General features: G+C 38.0%; 1 protein-coding gene and 1 long non-coding RNA gene across 3 annotated transcripts in view; one reads left to right on the top strand and one right to left on the bottom strand.

Moving 5' to 3' along the window:
• The window catches only part of LOC127638347 (uncharacterized), a 91,264-nt gene that overhangs the window by 23,654 nt on the left and 53,930 nt on the right, over positions 1-13,680 (top strand). The window lies entirely within an intron of this gene.
• limk2 (LIM domain kinase 2) overlaps positions 1-13,680 on the bottom strand; it is a 44,194-nt gene that overhangs the window by 29,199 nt on the left and 1,315 nt on the right. The window contains exon 3 of the mRNA XM_052119691.1: positions 1,553-1,688. Coding sequence (XP_051975651.1) covers positions 1,553-1,688 — 136 coding nt within the window. The remainder of the gene's footprint in view (positions 1-1,552; positions 1,689-13,680) is intronic.

The raw sequence follows: 13,680 nt of genomic DNA, 5'->3' as shown, positions 1-13,680 counted from the left end.
AGCGCAATTTCATTCATTATGAATAATCACAGTGTTTTTACTTACTTTACTTGCATATTGTTCTGGCTGGAGGCGTCAATAATTGATACATAGGCACTGACGTTAGCCAATCATAACAGTGGGCATTAACACTGAAGTCTTAAATGGAAAACGCCCCCAAAACAGACTGTTTGAATCAGAGGATGAGAAACAGGGTGGGAAAAGGTCATAAATCACTAGATTTTAAAAGTTTTTCTTAAAAAAAAATATATTAATACTATAATTGCACCTAAGGGAACATAATAATACAATAAAATAAACCATGTCATGACCCCTTTAATACAGGAAAAAAATCCCTGTCATCTTTTTCTCCTCCTTTACGATAACATTAAAACCACTTGTTTTTCTATTACATTTCTATCATTTTTGGGACACGCTGATTGTCTCGCGCAAGTGTCTGACTGACTTGTGTCTCACCACCTTTCTAAAATCTTTAAACTGTTTAGATGCAGTTGACCTACCACTTCGCTGGTGTTCGCGTTTTATGCCGTGGTTGCACTCGTGCGTGATCTTGTTGAGCTATGGTTGTTATTAAATTCAGATCACACTTTTTTCGAAAAAGTTTACGAATTAGGAGCCCAATCAAAAATAGCCTTGTTTCCGTCCACTTTTCGTGCTATTTTGTTATTGACAATGTGAAAATACGTAAATACGTAAATACAAGTTTGGGAAATTTGCCCTCTTTTGTCTGTTTCTATTCAAATGGCCAGTGCTTGATGACATCATGCCTAAAACAAGTTTTGGTTTATCGCAAAAGAAATCTGCCGTTTCCATATAGAAATGTGTATATCGCTAATTTTGAACCTTTTGCCTCCCAGATATCCCTAATATTTGGTAAAATGTGGAGAGTATTGAGACAATTCATTGAAATAAGACAGCTTACTGTCATTTGAATTTCACAAATAAATGCAATCAGAAGATGGAATTGCAATCAAAATGGAGCTGTTGCCCTTCTGATATTGATCCTGATGTTGCGCCTATCGTAGGTTGCCACTGGTTCCGACCCAAAACCAAATCATCATGGCCATGTTCAAGCTGGCAAAGTGCACCAAGTAGTGGGGGAAACATTCAGACTTAGTACAAGGACCATCTATCGATGTGTATATGCTGTGTTCACAGCTATTAAAGAAAAATTGATGCGGTGTAATATCAGGGTTTACATATGATACATTCCTGATATTCATTAGGCTATTTTGAACAATCATTTAATCTAAAGCATCGCCATAACAACTGCATTATGTCCCGCATATTTCTCCAGCATTTAATAGACAACTAAACTTGACTGTCTTCTAAAATTAATTTTAGCACTATAATGCAAAAAATCCTTTGATGGAAATGTAATTATTGAATATACCTTGTGGGTCTTTTAAAAGAATAGCAGACTTCAGACACTTGGTAGAGGGAAATACAGGTTCAGGCATTGACATTTCAGTGGGCAGTGCTCTCTGCCATGCAGTTCACATGTGCGGCTTTTAAAATTAAGTGATGTGTCTTTTTAAAATGTTTTTCTTACCATAGCAGGTCCAGTCATAAGCAGCGAGCAGCCATGGCACAACTCTCCGAACTTCTCGCAGTAGTGTTTGTGACAGTACAGCCTCCCCTCCTTCTCAAAGTACCAGTTTGTCAGGAGATCAAAGCACACAGAACACCTGGAGGAACAAGAATGGAAAAGTGAAACATTCTGTTTGCAGACATTCCCTTGAGCAACAGATCTGAGATCAGCTCTCCAGGACAGGAACCTGCCTCGCTGAAATTTTTAGGTAATGAGGATTATTTTGTTAGTCCATAAACAGTACAAGAGCATGTGACTGCTTGTTTTGACATGTTCACTGTGTCATTGGAATTTTATGTGTAAAAAGAAGTTTTAAAGGAATAGTTCACCCAAAATGTAAAAGGTTTTGCTTAACAGCCCCAGTCCCCTTTCACATTCTTTATATGGAAAAGAACGACCAAAATATTCTTTACAAATTCCCCTTTAGTGTTCCACAGAAGTGGAAAAAGTCATACAGGTTTGGAACAACATGACAGAGTAAATAAGTTGTATTAAACATTTAGGCAAAGTTAGGTTAAAAATGAAAAAAAAAAAAAAACAGTCATAAAGACAGATGGCATTATCATGATAAATGCTCTAAATATTTACTCTACGTAATATACACACCAAGCCCTGCAACATCTATTCACTGTTTGTGTGCTGCTGAAGTAGTGGTGCTAGCTAAGGCAAGCTTAACTATTGCTCTTACATAGGGTTAAGAGCTTGCTTAAATATACAACCCTAAGTATTAAACTTCAAGTAATTCATCAAACACGGTTTGTGCTACAGAAATGAATGCTATACCTCAAATTGTGAAGCTTGTTGAGGAAATGTGTGATATTTATTTTCTAAGCGATCAGACATCTACCTGGTGAATAATAAAGAGAGCAAATAAATCCCACAGACACTCTAGCAACAGAAAAGCAAGACAACCAAAACTACCGAGAACCTACCCTGCGTCCGATTATGTTGCATACTGTCAGACAATGTATTGTATTTGACGAAGGACACACTTCTTAGCCAACTAAACAGTACGTTTACTAGGTATGCATGAGAGGAGCACGAATAGCTTCCAGAAATACATCAATCAGGGACATCATCCTACTTTTAATTATGTAGCACTTACAGTTGAAAAGAGCTGTCCGACTCAGTTTCAGTGCCATTATTTTAAATCCAGCATTTTGAATGTGATGTCTCCTCAACTCCAAAGGGATTATGGGAACGTAAAGTGTCCAGTCGATCTGCAGGTTGCCAGAAATAGTAGGTCATTCTGGTATTTCTCGCTTACTCTTTAATGAATACTGAGGGTTCAGATAAACTATTCCATTGGCATACAGCTTTTTTCTGCATACAGTAGGCAATGATGTTCAGACATAGCACTAGATTTAGATTTATTCATTGGGATAATGAATTTTCCTTAAAAAATATTTTTATCTTAAGCGGTTACCATGGCATATCCAATGCTAAAATACAAAAATCTAGAATGTTCTTTGCTCTTGCTCAAATATTTGACTACTTTGTGATAGCTTTCTGTCTATAATCAAAGTAGGTAAATCTCAACTTTGTACTGGATAGTTTTTACATATTTTTGTATTTATATAAGTGTAGCTACTATCAAAAAACTGTTATTTATTACAGTCGGCTGAAGTTTATAAGGACAGAACTGCAGCTCAAGAGAAGGCAGCCAATCCTTTGCATACTACTCTACCAGTTAGAAAACCTCCAAGCTAAAACGATTTGCATCCAGCATTGGCAAGGGATTAAGTGAATCTGGCAAAACTTTCCACTGTGAGCGGAGCAACAATGAGGACAGCATGTTCAGAGTTCAAGAAACTAAACACTCTAAATGCCATTAATGCAAGTTAACGCCAGGAGGCAAAAAGAAAACATCTAGCTGCAAAATTTAAGACCAAACTCTTAAGACAATGATTAAATCAGTCATGAGGTTTAGAAAATAAGTTTTCTGTAACACTCAGGGTATGTTCAGACTGTCAGTCCCAATATGATTTTATGCATATCAGATTGGAATCTGATGAAGTCGTTATGGCATTTTAAAAAAAAAAAAAGCCTGTTTCAAGCTACATTCATATGTAGAGGTCGACCGATTAATCGGCCGATTTTTAGCATTTTTTTTACATAATCGGCATCGGCCAATTTCCAAGTATATCAAGCCGATTATTAGGCAGGCGCATCTGTGGGCAGCCTAGTGTTGTTGTGGAACACGTGTTCGACGCACACTGCCCCTAGAGTCATTTTCCAGCAGAGTGAGCAGACCTCATCCAGTGCCTAAGGAAGGAGCTAAGTTCCTTGGAGAAAACAGTAAGGATTAAATTTGTATAACTTCTTTATATTTAATTAAAAACGTTTGATATTTTACTGCCAACTTAGAGAAAAAACGCGACAGGACATTCGGCTACTTTGGATATTGATAGCGTAGTTGAAGTTGCATTATCACAGCAGAAGGGTTTGCAATTACAGACAGTGAATCTGAGACTTTTATTTGTTCTGTTTGTGTGTCTTATATTTGAGAGGGTTGTCACTCAATGCAGAGAAATAAGTAATAAAAAAGATACCAACGCGCTATATGCTATTGAAGGACTGGCTTTGGTAAGCTCGGACGTTACCGGTTCTGCTGTCAGTACTGGAGAAATTAAGAAAATACATGTATTATTGCTATAAAGAGAAAGTTATTTTATCTCGCCAGCCATTTCTATGTATAATAATTCTATGAAACCATTTGTCTGTGATGCAATTTAGCTATTCGCAGTCAGAGAGAGAGAGAGAGATCTCGCGCACAGCGAGCACAACACAGCCCAGCTTAATGAGTGACAGAACTAAACATTCAAACGTAGCCTGGTTTAGGTCTGTGATATTAGTCTGATTTTATTTTATATTTCGCCTTCCAAAGATTATAAAAAGAATATTTATACATAAGCCGCATTCTGTCTAGCACAACTCCCTTCCCTTCACAGCGGTGCACTGACATTTCTCCCTAAAACTCAAACTTAACGTCAGAATCAGCACGATCGGTAATTGTTGTAAAATACAGTCTAGCTACTGTTGCTAAATTGCGGGATGCGTTTAATAATAAAAAGATCGCAAGAGATACCGTTCCCAAGGCGGCGCGCGCTCCGAAACACACCGCAAAGAGACAAGCAAAGTATAGGCTATTTTGGGTTTCATGTGCGCATCTAAACGATCAGCTATACACAAAAATATGTCTAAACGACCGACTTGGAGATTCACTTAAACACAGTTTATGTCTTAAATGGATGTAGTTATGGAAATAGTTGGGAGAAAATATGCCGCATCAGAAGTCTATTAGATCTGAACTCGGTCTTAAAGGGGAAGCTGTCTAATAAACATGACGATTGAGCCATTACTGCGAATCAAACAACAAAAGGCAAAGAGAAAATCACTTACAGCTCTTGAATGAATAACTTATGCATTAATAAGCATTAATCTATCTATGATAAAGTATGCAGTGTTATTTTACAATTGATTACTAGATTATTAGATTTCTTTTTAGACCACACCTGAACAGTAATGTTAGTAGACCTTCCTGAAATTAAATCACTGTGCCTATATAACGTTTATCTTAAAAAGAACCGTTAAGAATACAGTTGAATTACCGGATCGATAAGAAGTATCGGTAAGATAGTAATACCATTAAAACCTTAACGATACCATCACTAGTTATGCCTGTGCTTCTCTTGGATGCTTGAATATTGGATTACGTGTCTGGATTGCCCCTTAATTAAAGCTGCATTTGGATCTCAACCTTCGTGTCTCGGAGCAGTTTGTAACACCTGCTTTGTTTATTTAATATATTTGTTATACATTATTTATACAATATGTTTTTACATTATACATTTTTAATTTTAAGTGTACAAGTGCAGATTGGTCAAGTGTTCAATAAATGTATTTGTTGAGAAATTTTGTCTATCTTAAGTAATTATTTGTGTTACATTTTATCTTACAAATAAAAGGTTCAAATAAGAGGTTAAAAACAAGCACATATCGCCAAATATCGGCCAAAATAAATCGGCTGCATTAATCGGCCGACCCGGATTTCAAAAGATCGGCATCGGCCTGAAAAAACCAATATCGGTCGACCTCTATTCATATGTGGTTTGAAATCTTTTTAAAAACACATTTCTGGAACTCTGTTTCAGTCTGACCACTCAGATCAGATGGGGCTTTTTGCCATATGGCACTTTTTCACGCTATGTAAAGACACACTTTACATAACACATTGTTGCAGGAAACATGCTGGCAGTGGTGGTGGAAATTAGCTGTGTGGTGTCTGAGTGTAGGTCTAGCTGAGAATACTATTAATGGAATCTTCCCGCATGCATTCTGAAGTTCGACAGTCACATCGTTTCATCAAATGTGGCTACCACACGAGTCCAACAGTTACTGCTAGTCTGTCTGGATCACGCAACACTTTGAACTGTGAAACCTGCGAAGACAGCAGCACAAAATAAAGAGATGCACGCCAGACTCCTCCATCTCTGCTGCTGCCGCCTCATTAAGCAACAGTCCAGCGCCGTAGCTACAAATTACCATGTTATAAGCTAAAATCTCTATTCCATTCCCCTCCATGTTTTTGCATATTGACGCAACGTCATTGTTATAGCAATCCATGCAGATATGCCAGAAAATGAAGATAGCCACGGGACACACAAATCAGATCTGCAAAGGGTGGTGCGAACTGCCAGAAACATCATCGGATGTGAGCTTCCCTCCCTCCAGGACATATATAACAGGCGGGGTGTGAAAAAAGCTCGGAGGATCATCAGAGACTCCAGACACCAGAGTCATGGGCTGCTCTCACTGCTACCATCAGGCAGGCGGTATCGCAGTATCAGGACCCGCACCAGCCGACTACATGACAGCTTCTTCCCCCAAGCAATCAGACTTTTGAACACTTGATCTCTCACGATCTACAATCAGCACAGCACTTTATTAATTATCATCTTGTATCACACAATGGACTATCAAATATATTCTACCCAATTCAACTAGTGTATATATATTTTATATACCCTTACCCTTTTTTAATGTGTATTCTATATTGTGTGTATGGTTTACTGTACATTGTATATTGTGTTGTGTAAGTATGTGTACATTTGTTATGTAAATATGTTGTTTATTGTAATTGGTATATGTCTCGTCACTGTCATGACTGCTATGTTATACGGAACTGCACACAAGACTTTCACCTACTGTTGCACTTCTGTACACAGTAGTGTGACAATAAAGTGATTTGATTTGAGATCTGATCCAGATGCGATACACAGTGCGGACAGTCAATCATGAAGATCGGATTCAAATACACAAAAAAGAAAAAAAGAAGGAAAAATAAATGCATTTGGACTGACAGTTTGAACATAGCATCTGAATCTGGTCAGAAAAGGAGGTAGACAGTCAAACTGTCTGAACCAAATTAGAGTTTCAGGCAGGAAATCACATCCAGGCCATGATCCAGGAGTACAATGCGGTTCATTTCCACATTAAAGAAAACATGAATACTCTCCAATGCTGAGTGGATTAACAAATAATCTTTTTAAATACCCTATTAAAATATGCAGCATGAATGGTTTGGTCTGCAGTATGAATGGAAAACAGAAAGAACAGCAATTTTTACTACAAACTTCATGGACTTATTCTTCCACAAAGACTGTGTTGATTTGTAGTTAAGGAATAGTTCACCCTAGGGTTGCCCCTGATAGTCAACCAAAGGTTAGTCGATGAGAAGAGACTTGGTCGACCAAGTTTTGATTGGTCAGTTGGTCGCAGAAAAATAACTCCACATAAAAACGACGAACACGGGTATAAGTGCTGATTGGACGCTAGGTGGTACTATGGGGTAATTTTTATCAAGCAGAGTTAGGGTTAAGCCTACACAATAAAGCAAGTCACCTTGATTTCAAACTTTGAACTTTATTTTGTATTTATTTTAACAAAAAATTCAAATGAAACTTTTTGAAAGATGGCTTCATCTGTGCATTCTCTACCAGTCGGGTATTTCGTTATCCGGGAAAATACATCATGTGTGTGAATTAGTTTTGTTCCCTTCTTCACGATATATATTGCAATATCCAATTACATCGGCAACCCCTGGGCTGAGGGATCAATGAATATTCTTGCTTTAGTGACTATGCAGGGACTGACACTGTCAAGTAATGGTTGACCGATAGTGGATTTTGCAGATACAGATAACTACGTTTTTGGAGAAGGGCGATAACTGATTTATCAGCTGATATTTTTTTTTAATAAATTTATAGAATGATAAAATAAATGTTGGTCTTTCCTTACTATGATGGGCATAGAGGTCACTAAAGTCTAAAATGAATAAAATCCCAAAAGCTGTTTGTGAAATCAAAATCCCAATAATAACCAGGAAAATAAAGATTTGATGCATAACACTGGACGTTTATCTATAAACAAGCCCAAAACACACAGGGGACTCTTATTTTGAAGTTACAGACTTGGCTCTGTTACAATGCTCTACATGCTAGTACTCAACAAATAAAGCTTTTTTATAGCAATATACGCCGATCAGCCACAACATTAAAACCACCTGCCTAGCATTCTGAGATGCTATTCTTCTCACCACAATTGTACAGAGTGGATATCGGAGTTACTGTAAACTTTGTCAGTTTGAATCAGTCTGGCCATTCTCTGTTGACCTCTGTTATGATGTTAATTTAGAAATAAAAAAAAAAAAAGAACTACTGCCAACCATCGGCATAGATGTTTGCTAATAACCAAAAAGCAACTATCTGCACAGATTAATTGGTAAAACAGATCCAACAGTCTACCTCAACTTGACTACTTAAAGGCAACATTTATGAAGGATTTTGTGTCATTTTGGAGCTTGAAAGCCCAGTCCCCTTTCACTTTTAATATATGGAAAAGCACAGCAAGTATATTTGGTAAGGAATTGTCATTTTGGGATAAACTATCCCTTTAATAAGAGTTTTAGACTCTGAATCAAGGCTTGTATGCTGAAGGCCAGGCTCACTCTCTGCCTAAACCCAAAGAGACGAAGTGCCGGGGAAGATTCTGGCATGCTATATTCTGCTTGAAGGCCATTCACAGACGATTACATAAAAAAATAAATAAAAAATAACACTCAATGGTATGAAAACAGGGAGGATGTGGAAAAGCAACACAGTGCCGAGACATCCTGATAACGATCACATTACTGTAAGAAGGCCACCAAACCAACTAGATTGCAGACGGAATGGCTGGATTTTGGCCATTTGCCCGGTGGGTGCCTTTGTTTGGAGGAATGTTGACAAGCTCTGTTTCTAGAGGGAGACACAATAAGCCAGGCACACAAGCAGAGTGGGCAGAACACCCTCATCCAATTCTGAGACACCACTTGTATGCCTGCAAGGAATTTATGAGTTGAATTTGCAAGTTGTGCAACCCGTGTTCCGATAGTGACATCATCATAATCCCTCCAGATAAGGTTTGTGAATCACCCACTAAAAACATGAGTGAACTAACATCTGTGAAGATGTGATGAAGGCAGAGCAGGTGTGCACAAATGACATCAAATTTCACCTTTTAACCAGATGTGGACATTTGTCACATTTCAAAACATACCTGACAGGCAGTACCTTTCCAAGGTTATAAATTATTCCTTTGTAGAGCACTTTGAAGAATGAACAGTCATGGTAGCCTTGTTAGTGTTGTTGCAAATGGAAATGTTCAAGATGTTGAAAGGGCCCTTAACAGATGGACATTTTGCTCACAAGATTATTTGGTGCTGCACCAAAACCTCAGTCTGGAGCAGACGACACGTAACTGCACACGGTTTGCCTAGTGTAATTGTAAATTAAAGGGTTAGTTGACCCAAAAATTTAAATTCTGATCATTTAGTCACCCTAATGCCATCCCAGATGTGTATGACTTACTTCTGCAGAACACAAATTGTGATTTTTAGAAGAATATTTCAGCTCTGTAGGTAAATGTGCAAGTGAATGGGTGCCAAAATGTTATGTGTTTTCATGTTTCAGTGTGGGCAAGCAACTTTTGGAAAATGCTTGAAACAGCAGTGTGGATGGAGAGCATTTAGAAAATGAAAACACCGTTTTCAAATGTGTCCGGATTAATGTAGACGTAGCCTTAACCATCTGTACCTGCGAACATGCTCTGGTTTTGTAAACAAAAAGCCTTTGATTTAAATCACTATGGATTTATATGACTTTTTAAAATTTTGATAGAAAAAAAAAAGCGAACAGTTCTAAAGCACAGCTACACAACGTGCAGCCTTGCAAAGTACCGGTATACTTCCAAGTGCATGAGAATGCATGGTTAGAAAAATCTGGCTGCACTTGTTCAGTACTCGAGCAATCTACTGAATTGTAGATAATCTACTGACAAAATGTGTCACGTGTCCTTTCTGACTAAAGTATACTTTGGGCTTAACATCTTTTGGGCTTAACATCATTTTTTTTATTTTTGGGTGAAATATTACTTACACCGGTAACAGAATTAAACCTCTGGCTCGGAAAGATACAGCAAGGATGAAGTGAAATTCGAATTACCATAATTTCCGATCCCTAAACCCTTTAACCTTCAAAACTTCTCACAGTGGATGGTAAAGCCATTGCTCTATTGGGCCATATATATCAGTGTTTCCCAACCTTTTTTCTGCCACGGCACACTTTTTACGACTAAAAAATTCTACGGCACACCACTATCCCACATAGGCTAACCATCGTCAATATTTTTCGTTTTCAAGAACTTGTCCATGTTTTCTGTCCATCTTAGTAGCATACCACACAAAGCAGATGACTGCCCCCCGCACCGCGCCGCAGTGACAGCGGAGGCCACTAAAATATGAACAACGCAATATTACAAAAACTTATTACAATATGAACCAAACACGTAAAAAAAATGTACTGAACAGAACTCAAATCGACAACTCAAACCTTCCTCCTGGTCAGCATCGACTTAAACTGGTTGCTCGCTTGTGCGTAGTCAAACACATCAAAGGAGACTGATGCTGAGGCAATTGTCATTAGATATTGTGACTTTGCCTCAGACAGATGACTTCTCGTGGCAGTTTTCATTTGGTTCTGGAGGCTGAACCCAGTGTCAAGCACCGCATTGCCCACCACATGACAAGAGTTGCAGAAAGAATGACAGAGAGGTGATTTTACGAGTTTTGCCCTTTCATTCTGCTCTAAGGAGTCAAAACCTATTCTTCCTGTTCTGAGTTTACACCTAGAGAAAAAACAACAGGTGAAATAAAATAAGTGATTCAAGCCCTGACAAACTCTAAGACAAACATTACAGATACAGAACAAACACTCTGTTCACTTCCTTAATGCTGCTCAGTGCTCACGACTGGTATTCAGTCAAACTGATCCCTGCTGGTTACCAATTTCTGTCTATTGGGTCTCTTTTGGAAAAAGAACTAAAGAGGCAAAAAAAGCATAGCTATAAAAAGAGGAGAGAGATGAACAAGTATAAATGGTTTTGGAGGAGCCTGAGGATGTCCTACAGGCCAATTCAAATAATCATCTGTAACGGGGTATAATGGAAAGGAGGTGGCGAGAATCGGCTTGAGATATATGTATATATGTATATATATATATATATATATATATATATATATAATAATTGAATTATTAACTTAAGACATATAAGTGTCAAAAGACATATAACACATACATACAGGGCAGATGCCTGTCGATCTCACTCCCAAACTGCCACCTCCGACCGCCTTTATCCCTATCTTGGGCTTGATTCAACTGATTAGGGGCCTAGCATACATCCTCACGGCCCGGCCCTTCTCCATGCCACATCATTTAACATTCAAAATTATTTTTTTACTGGAGAAAAAAAACTACATTTATGAATTTGCTCAAACGGCACGTGTTCTTAAACAATTATTTAAAATCTGGATTGTTGTCAGAGTCCAGACAGCTATGTTTATAAGGTGTTTGACAAGTTCAGATATAATAAAGAAAGGCTACCTATTTAACAGGTACTTTCAGATGAATTACTTTTATTAAGGAAGTTAACAGGCTAAGACACCATTTAAATGCCCATCCCATAACTATTGATCAAACAGTAATTAGGGCATAAGAGTTCAGTCTCTGTCACTCCAATCAAAAAATGGGCATTAGTCGACACTTGACAGCCTCCACTTTACAAAAGGGGAGAAAATACAGTCTTGCATTTGTCTGGAGGGGCTATGAGCCAATGTCTGGGAATGTGAAAGCTAACTAAAGAGGAGATCCTACCAGCATTACAACCAATAAAATGCTTACAGGAAAACAGGAATGCCTGCCATAACATAATGAGGATTCTTCAAATGAACGAAAAAGATTAGAGGAGAAAACATACAATAAAATAAAAATATATACTGGGCTTGCGTGAAGTAGACTCGGATTCAAAAACACCACACTACGGTAGTAAACCTTGTAATGGTTTTAAGCCAGATAATGCCTTGACAACAAGCTCACAATTGCTGGAACACACAAATATTTAATATCCATTCAACCTGGAACGTATTCAATAGAGTTATAATGAGTCCACACTTCACTCTCATTGCAGATTACATAAAATGCTGTGAAATGGGCTTGAGACAAATTGCTGCCCTCATTAGGGGAAGTAAATCATCATCAGACCCTCCATTTGGCCCTGTTCTCCTGTTGCTGGACTGATTTGATGACAAAACTGCTCCATGACCTTTTGGCTTGTACTTTAAATTACTCAGGATTGGATTTTTTTTTTTTACTTTTCAGGCATGCATAAAGGCCAACCAGTTAACCTCCACAACAATTGTTCCAAAATCTTCTACCTTTTAAGTCAGCTAAGGAGTCTAAAGGTTTAAAAAAATACAAGTCAGGTCATCAAAAGCAAACTTCAACTGTAATTAATTGAAACGTCCAATCAAATAGGATCACATAAGGCAACAAGCCTGAGGGCAAACCTGAACTAAGAATAGTACACTTATAAAATGAATTTCCGTTATGTTAACTGATGTCCTTTGAGCAACAAAATTCAACAGTGCAATAAAGAAATGCTTGTTGCTGCCCTAGCAATATGGACTCTGGTTGGCAGATTTTTAACTAAGGATGCCGATTTGATTACATAAATTTAGCAGCCTGATCTCATGAACATTACGTGACCATGGCTACATTTTAGCAAAAAAGGTGCACCAAAAGCGAGTGTATTGGTATCGGAATTGGACAACATTTTTAAGGTGAATATAAGATGGAGTAAAACATGCCTCCCTAACCTAAAACTTTAACCTAAACCTAACCAATAGTGGTCTAAAATCAAAAGAGAGGTAAACAAAACAGACACACATAAGGCGGTCACACACCAGACGAAAAGCACCATGCCGCGTCATGGCTAGGATATGGAAGGTATCAAACACAGTGCACGTTGATGCGGTTCAGGTGGCAGACAGTACACACAAAAGTTACCAAGGTTTTTCCCTTCTTCAAGAATGATCAACCCTAGAGTAAATAATCTATGTTCTCTAATAATAATTTGGGACAAATTTTATGTAAAATATGCGAGTTGTGCTCTGTGGCACGGCAGAAATTTGAGCAGCCTCCAGTCGTAGCTGTACTGTAATTTTTGTCACCAGACGCGTCCGGTGTGTGACCCCATTTAGTTTACAAAAAACGTTGTTATAGTAACGTTCATTCTATGCGAATAGGTTGTAATTTCGCTAAGCAAGATCTTCTAAGAGTCACTTTATTCATCTTTAAAAGGACTTTTAGCCTGACACACATAATTTGAAAGTTAAACACTGATCAGTAGCAAAAGTTTGCCAGAAAGACAAGAAAGCTGCTTTATGAATGAAAAATATGGTAAACAAAACACCTCTAATAACAAAATAGCATTCCATTAAGACAACTGCTCATCATTCCACTGTTTGTTTTGTGTACAAAAACATGTCTGACACACATAAACAAAAAAAACATCTAACCCCTAAGCTTCTAGGAGTCCTCGGTAGTTGCTGACAAGCGTCATTGAGTTAAACAGCCCATAATACCTGCATGTAGGTGTGCAAACAAACAATAGGGAGTGCTTACATTTGATTGCAATAGTCTGCATGCTTTCCT

Source organism: Xyrauchen texanus, chromosome 4, assembly GCF_025860055.1.
Source record: "Xyrauchen texanus isolate HMW12.3.18 chromosome 4, RBS_HiC_50CHRs, whole genome shotgun sequence".
Lineage (NCBI taxonomy): Eukaryota > Metazoa > Chordata > Actinopteri > Cypriniformes > Catostomidae > Xyrauchen > Xyrauchen texanus.
Note: the sequence above shows the minus strand (reverse complement) of the source record. Positions and strands in the feature narration are given on the sequence as shown.